The sequence below is a fragment of the Apaloderma vittatum genome, unplaced genomic scaffold, assembly GCF_000703405.1.
Source record: "Apaloderma vittatum isolate BGI_N311 unplaced genomic scaffold, ASM70340v1 scaffold10150, whole genome shotgun sequence".
Taxonomy (NCBI): Eukaryota; Metazoa; Chordata; class Aves; order Trogoniformes; family Trogonidae; genus Apaloderma; species Apaloderma vittatum.
This window is the reverse complement of record NW_009693985.1, coordinates 32,563-41,044: the sequence shown is the minus strand read 5'-3', so window position 1 is coordinate 41,044 and position 8,482 is coordinate 32,563. Positions and strand designations below refer to the sequence as shown.

The 8,482-nt window shown below is 37.1% G+C and overlaps 1 protein-coding gene across 1 annotated transcript in view; it reads right to left on the bottom strand.

Moving 5' to 3' along the window:
- Positions 1–125: 125 nt before the first annotated feature.
- Positions 126–8,482, bottom strand: part of NFX1 (nuclear transcription factor, X-box binding 1) — a gene marked incomplete at both ends in the record, with an annotated part of 36,646 nt that continues 28,289 nt past the window's right edge. Inside the window, 7 exons of the mRNA XM_009865793.1 lie at positions 126–356; positions 677–756; positions 1,396–1,515; positions 4,149–4,257; positions 5,171–5,253; positions 6,389–6,419; positions 7,849–7,946. Of these exons, the coding sequence (XP_009864095.1) occupies positions 126–356; positions 677–756; positions 1,396–1,515; positions 4,149–4,257; positions 5,171–5,253; positions 6,389–6,419; positions 7,849–7,946 (752 nt within the window). The remainder of the gene's footprint in view (positions 357–676; positions 757–1,395; positions 1,516–4,148; positions 4,258–5,170; positions 5,254–6,388; positions 6,420–7,848; positions 7,947–8,482) is intronic.

Sequence of the window (8,482 nt, the reverse complement as noted above, 5' to 3'; positions counted from 1 at the left end):
TTTCCCCTGTCTTCTAAACCAAGACAATATACAAATGAGGTTTTTTGTCACAACTGTTACTGGCTGATAATTAAACCATACAACTAGCCTGTGAATTTGCAGTGAATTTTCTCTAGGCATCTAACCTTTGCACAGCAGGATGTAGTTGGGCAGGGTGAAGAAGAATGACATGGAGCCATACAGGGATGATTACAATATAGCCTTGGAATAATGCATGGCTGTTTACATTCTTCATCTATAAGACATTCTCCTTTATGACAGATTCTTTTACACTTGTGCATTCCACATTTTAACATTTGATTGCAGCGAAGTCCACATGAAATGTCAGTGAGATGACAAGGAATATTACTTCGCAACTGCAAGAGGGGAGGAGAAAGATCACAACTAAAAATAAAAAACTATAAGGGAAAATCTCAAAGTACTTTTACCGTTCACATCTTCCTTTGGCACTGCCCATGCAAAAATCATAATACTAAAATATATTAGGACAAAGACAGTTTTTCCAATATAGCAGTTGGTCTGAATGCATATGGCATCAAATATTTATTTTTCTAATTTAAACACAATTAAAGTCAAACACTAGTGACATATTTTATTCCAAAGAGGCCACAAAAATCTAATCCTGCAGACCTAGAACATTAGTTAATATTCAAGAACATTAAGTGTCTAGACTTACTTCATGCTTGCCCATACACCATTTCTGAGTGAGATAGGTACAAGGTGGACATTTCTCCTCACTATGACATGAATGGTACACTGCAGTCACAGAAATATAAAAGTCAGCAATTTTATCACCATATTTCCATCAAATGCATTAAAAGAGACAGTAAAAACTATTAAACATAAGTTTGCATTTCAGAAGTACGCAATTATGGGAAGTATGATGCTTCATGCAAGGATAATATGTCCTTTACTCTTTAAAAATTATGGCAGCGGGTTTTTCAGCAAATATTCTTCCATATTTTCTAAATTAAATAGCAGAGAATTTTGTGACTTCTGAGTAGGGTTATACTATCAGAGTTTGATAGAAAGCCTATCTGTTTGACCTGTGCTGTGTTTTTTGTGATTGGCCAGTGTAATTCTGTATAAACTAACTGTTCATTAGATAATCCTACCATTTCAATAGAGCACTTAATCTGTGGAATGTAGTATTTAATGTGTTGTGCCTATTAGTAACGATCGGAAAAAAACCTGATGCTTTTACAAGTCAGAAATGTCACTACTAGTACTCATGTCAAGTTTTTAGTTGGTTGGTCTGTAAGTGTTGGAAATAGCCACAACTATTGAAAATGCAAATATATTCTCAAACAGACCTACATAAACTTTTCTACATTTTGATTTAAAAAAACCTAAACAAAAGAAAAAACTCAAGCAAAACTGAATACCCAGACTTACCTGGATGATCACAGTCATGTGGCCTGGTGCATATTTTTTTACATTCTGGTGGCTGTGTGCCACAGGGGACAGGGGGGTAAATCACAGATTCACCACAGTAACAAGTTAACTCATCAAAACCTGAAAAAACAAGTCAAATATGTCCAAATGGCTACATGTATTTTCTCTTTTCCACCATAAAACAAAATAAATCTTTGAATAACATGCAAATATTTTACTCCAGCTTCATTTTTGATATTAAGCACTACTGTAGTGGATTTACTAGCTTTTATGGCTCCTATAAGTACACTGAACTATGACCACTTCACTAGGAATTGTGTTTGCTTTTAGAAAGTGTTTCTTTGACATCAACATTTTGTTGTTTTCTATCTTTGACTTAAATGTGGGAGGGAATTCAAGAGATATCTTTCCACTAAGGACATTATCTAAATTTTGTGTTCCAGACTTGCTCCCACTATCACATTTTCAGACCACTGGCTACATTTTGTTCTTCTATCAAGCCCTGCCCATGGTACTGGGAAGATTCCAGAGAAAATTACCAAAAAGGCCGCCAGTCTGTAGACTTCGTCCTACAATTTCTTTTGTATACTTCTTTATGTCATTTCGTATACTTCTTTATGTCATTTAGTATTACACGGATCCTCATAAGCAGCTTATGAACCTGTCCAAATACTCCAAAGCTACCTTTGTATGTTTCGGAAGTTCTCTGTCTCAGGCAGTATACTTCTGTTCATCTTTTCCTTCCGCATTTGGGAAACAGATTTTAAACACTTCCAAATCTCAGTGATAAAATAAACAAAGGAATAAAATACTTACATACACCATCCCAAGTAAAATTAACACAATTTAATACAGTTCACTGCTGTATTTGTGACTATAAAGAAGCTTGGAGGGAGACTGACTGGAATGCAAACTACAGTTCAAATAGATTAATCCTTAGAAAAACAGGACACAGAGAAAATACCAACATCAAGTCATACAGAAGGAAATTTGAGAACAAAAAGAGAATATGATTGTTCCATAAATGAATAAAGACATAGTGTATCAGGGAGAATAAGAGAGAACAACAGAGGAGGCAACAGAATAACAGGGCAATAAAAATACAAAACAACAAATCCAACCTGCGGAAAAGATGAGTGTGTTAAGGCAGCTATTGAATTCAGCAAGTTCTCCGACTGGGAATCACAGGATTCCTCTTTCCTAGTCTATCAGAGTAAAACCTGTTGAATAAAATCCCAAAGACTCCTGCTCTCCCACTTGCAGAGATACTGCTGGATACTTCCAGAGATGGCTGCTGGATCAATATGCAGGTCCAGCCAGTGACAAGATTGAATACATATTCCAGAAAGACACCCAACACATACGTGCGCAGTCACAGGACAAGACAAAATGGGCACAAACTTGAACACAGGATGTTCCACGAAAACATGAGGAGGAACTTCTTTACTTTGAGGGTGGCAGAGCACTGCAAGAGGCTGCCCAGAAAGGCTGTGGATTCTCTGTCTTTGGACACTTTCAGAAACTGCCTGGACACCACTCTATGCAACCTGCTCTAGGTGAACCTGTTGTGGCAGGTGACTGAACTAGATGATCTCCAGACGTCCCTTCCAACTCCTTATCATTCTGTGATGACAACAACATGACTGGACACACAGACTAATGCAGAGCATTAGTACAACAAGATTAACATAAACAGGAATATCAATAGTCATGTTCTCTTCCTCCTCTCCAGCTCATCAAGACTGAAGCTCACTAGTGAAGACACACACACAGTCTAGATTCACATGCTCACATTAACGGGCCTCAAATATTAGCATAGGCTCTGTCTAACATCTGTACACAGACCAAGTTCTTACCCAGTCAATGGCTGAAACTTACTGAGTATTTCGAGAGGCAGATCTCCTCCTACTAGCCAGTCAGTCTAGCTTTGAAGCATATTCATTAGCAAATTACCCAGACATACATAGGTACACACAAGGGAATGACACACACCCCGTCTCTCCAGGTGCTGGCACCCAGACCAAGGGGCCCTATCACCTGTGATCCCATTCTCCAGATGCTGGCATACAGTCTGTCTGGTCCCTCCAGTTGCTAGCACAGAGACTGTGTGCTCCCATGATCAGCAGCCAAGTCTCCAGTTGCAGGCATTTAGACTGCTCATACACAGAATATACACTGAGATTGCAGAAATCCTAAAGAAATTAATATTTGATGGCTGTCAATCTATTTCTAGCAATTCAATACTGATTTTTACGATCCAGAACATGACCAGAAAGACTAAGACACACATCACTGACAACTCTTATTTCTTCAGATGATCCTGTCCAGAGAAAAGTCACTAGTGTACCAAGCTGGGAAACTCCGAATTCTAAGCGGCTAGACAAATTCTGCCATATACTTCACTATCTTTAACAGTTATTGCATTGTTAAACAAGAGTTGCCTTAACTTAAAAAATATCTTTCTAAACTGCTTCTTCTTTCCCCTTGTATAATCCTTGCATGAATTTCTTAAGTAACTGCTGGATCAACATACACAATATATTTCACTATAATTCAGTTTTAACTACTAAAATTCAATACTTAGTGAACTCATCTAAAATGAAATAACTTTCTTTTCCAGAAAAAACATAAAATTCAAATCAACTCTATATTGGTTCTGGTCAATTTGGATCACCCTCTCTGTCCAACTGACTAGCTGAATGACTAAATTTCTATAGTATGTAAGAAATAATGTAGTCTTGCATGTAACTCACTTGTTTGCCAGCATGTTTGACAACTGCCCCGATGACAAGGTTCTTCACATCTATGAATTCCACAGTTGAGTTTACGACCACAAACCAAAGAACATTTATGTTCTGTGTCCTAGGGGAAGGTAAAAAAAAAGAAAAGCAGAATTAAAATATAAATCCCACTGGTTTATTTATTTATGTGAGGTCATAATCTACTAGTTGATAAAACGTTACAGTAGAAAAAATCCCTTAAACCTGATCTATATGTTTTTTCCATCATTGTATGGATACACATTTTTTAAAGCAGATTCTCTTAAGACCTCCGTTGCAGACATAGCTACATCACAGCTTATGCTTCTTGTATTATCTTTCCCATCCGCATTCTCTCCACAATCACCGCGTTGGCTAAAAGCACCTTTACACTGATTTAACTGCATTTAGGCTGGAACATTAGTTTACATTTATAATGATACTCATAAAGCAAATGCTGCAAAATAAATGCACAGGCACAAACCTTTTGAGCATAACCAATACTGCAAATAGAGACTGAAGATCATGGAATGATAGAATGGTTTGGGCTGGATGGGACCTTAAAGACTATCTAGTTCCACCCCCTTGCCGTGGGCAGAGAGAGCTCCCACTAGAGGTAGTCAAAACCTCATCCAGCCTAGCCTTGAACACTTCCAGGGAGGTGGTTTCCATGACTTCTCCGGGCAACCTGTTCCAGTGCCTCACCACCCTCCCAGTGAAGAATTTCTTCCCTATATCTGATCTAAACCTACGCTCTTTCAATTTAAAGCCATTACCCCTTGTCCTATCACTACATGGCCTTGTGAAAACACCCTCTCCAGCTTTCCTGTGTGCCCCCTTTAGGAACTGGAAGGCCTCTATAAGGTCTCCCCAGAGCCTTCTTTTCTCCAGGCTGAACAATCCCAACTCCCTCAGCCTGCCTTCATAGGGGTGGTGCTCCAACAATACAAAGATACAAAAGCAAAAGTCTTTTAACATCCCAACAAACAATTTCACAAAACCACATGTAAACTTACCACACAGCAAACTTCATTACACTTGTGTCGTCCACATGATCTTTTCTTGTTGCATCGTTTGTCACACATGAATGTAATAGCAGCTATTAAAAACAACAAAAAAAACCTGACCAAAACAGTCATAACTTTTATGTTATGTCTTTGCTTATGCTGAGAATGAAAGCTGTGATCACAATATTACGCTCAAGCTATTGTCTAGCATGGTCTAGAAAAGACTAATAAAAGAGCAAGACAGCAAGCAAAGTTTTAAATTACTTGCTCTCCCACATTAATTCCCCATGTGAACATTCAGCTTCCTTTAAACAAACTTCTGTTCAAAAGGGTTTTGGAGAGCAGAATACATGAAACTAGTTTATTTCACATTAGTCTGTACACCATCACTTCTGCACAATAGAACACAGAAAACGGGATACCCTGATACACTGTAGTACCAAAAATCATCCAATTTAAGACTACTCAATGCAGTAAAAGTCAGCTAAATACAATACTGTCGATATGCTCACGAAACTAGTGCTAACAAAGAAAATCCTTATCACCATCCACAGTAGCAAAAGCAAACACTTCTGGATTCTAAAGAGCAGAGCCTTCACAGACAAAAGCTCAAATTGGGAAATATGGACACTACTTCCTTAGGTATCTCGTAAATAAGTACCTCACTATGACAGTACTCAGTATGTCCACCAAGTAAACATTTCACTGAGATGAATTGTGAAATAACACATCCAGAATACCAAGAAGCATCATCTGCCAAGCTCAGGTGCAAAGGCCAGCAGCATACAACTGCAAAGCAGAATAAAAGCTTTTATTTCCCCAGGAATACAGATAAGAGCAGAGCAGAAGCATTACTTTGCATGTGAGCTGTGCAGGCTGACTCAATTATATGCAGGATTTGGGGCGGGGTGGGCAACCTATTCATATGGCAGGTGGCCTTATTCAATGTTCAAATTGAAATAGACAACTTGTCTGGACTCTTTGAGCTCAAATGCTGAAGAAGTCTTTCCTTATGTAAAAGATGGACAAAAATGAAGAGGTTTATTTCAAAACGCTTCCCCAAAATAGCAGCATCTCAAGAAATGACCAACTTGTAAAAGAAGTATGGATAAAAGAAGCAGTACTCATCAGTTATTTGCCAATTTTTTTAATCAAATACAAAATTAATATGGGCTGTGTATTGTTTTAAAAATAATTTCACATTATATATATAATACAACATTGTACCTTTATTTCTGAGGAGAGCACATGGGACTTCCTAGGAAACAAACAGGGAACCATTAGGTTAAAACAGATGAAACACCTGAAATTTGCTTTTCTAGAAAACACCTAGTCACAAGATACAGAAAGAAGCCCTCTCAGGTTTCATGTATATGATACTTCCGTATTTAAGTGAAACAAAAGCTGGGAAAAAATCCTCCAATCTGTTAACACAATACTTTTTCCTTAGAGATTCAATACAAATTAAAAAAAAACCTAGTTAGTATTCCCCACTTAATTCAGCAGACAGTGCAGTGGCAGAAGCAGGTTCGGCCTAAGAAATCAGAACTTTGCATGGAAGAAATCACGAGCTTTCCCAGAGAATATTGGTAGAGCGCATATATTTGCATTTTGTCCACCTGTCCCAAAAACACAAGTCCATCTTGATTAATAAAAAAGTGAAGTCAAATTTCACGATCAAAGAAGTTTCACCTAGACTGATGACCTTAACATGAAATTAACATTGTTCATTGACTGGATTTGAAACTTCAGTCATCACTACTTTACATTCTGCACTGTCATTTCTGAGCAACACATTTTTCGTGACAGATTTAAATCATAATCATTGTAGTTCATTGACACTTCTTCAAGGAGCAGTTTTCTGGTGACTGAGAAGCTGCATGAACTAAAACCCAAACCTAAGTAATTTGTTTCAGGCCTCAAAATAAAAGACAATCTGAAGTCTTCTACTCCATAACTACTCCATAACTACCTGCAGCAAACTTGCAGAAGAAAACTGTTCCAACCTCAAGCAAAGTGTCAGTAATTTCTACGTATTTATAGACTTACATATTCAGAAGCCATCTATACTTATAGATCAGATATGACAGGCTAGAAAGGTCATCGCGGCTCCTATGACAGTAGCCAAAGATTTCAAAGCTACAGTAACAGAAAGTAGCATAGTTTAAAAACATACTAATTATTTACATAACAATTGCTGAGGATGTTTAGTCCCTACATAATTGTATGAAGAATAGGGACCAGTAAAAAACTTCATATTCTCTCTCAGAAAAAAAACCACCTGCAACAAATCTACAAGCTATTACCACAGAGCTTTAGTTTAGCATTTTGTTAGGCTACCTTACTTCTCTCAGTTTATGTGACTCAATAAAACTACAATTCTTCATGCTGTGTAAGTACTGCAGGGTAATACAGGATTTTACAGTCAGCTTAAACAATTCTATGTAAACTCTGAAAAAATACTGTGAAAGCAGTTTCTTGAAGTAAGCAGTCTATGTTAGCATTTCACAGTATAATATAGTTTCAATTAGTTAATACACAATGAAGGTTCTTGCAACCAAGGAACACAGCACGTCTTATACTTCTTAGCTTTCTTTTCCCCAATTGTTTCAGTTCCTTTTTCACCAAAGCTTTAAAAAAGAACAAAGATTACCTGTTGCTTCCATGGTCAAGCTTTATACACTTACCTTTTTTTTGAAGCCACATCTACAATAAATATTTGACGTGTGAGAACATGGTCTACAGTCTCCTTCATGGCAAAGACTTTCACATGTATGAATGAACTCTAGCAAAATGTAAATACAAAGTTTAACAATTAATAAAAATAAAAAAAATCCATGACCTGGAACTTCATATATTAGGAACATCACTGGTCTAAGATACTAAGCTTATGCGCAGATGGGTTTCCAAACAATTTAACTGTTGTGAGTTAAATGTGCGTAAAATGTTGCCATTACTTTCAACTTTTTAATCCTGAATCTATAGACTAGAGTTTCAGGTCTACAATTAACACTGAAAATGCATACGTTTTTAATATTGTTTACATTAACTAAAAGCTAAATTACTCATCCCCTTTCTACTTGTCCTTGGACTGGCAGAATGCATCAGTCATTAATAAGAAGTCCCCATGTTACCAGTATTGGTCTCTCTCCTCTCTAGAGTTTAACAAATCCTGATTTAAATATGTTAAATATTTAGTCTGTAAAACTGGAGCTTCACACATTCTCACAGTTAAATACACTTGAGTTACCTAATGCACTCATTGGAGTGTCAAATTGCTTTTGCAACTTTCCAATGCTACTTTTTACTTTATGATCCTCT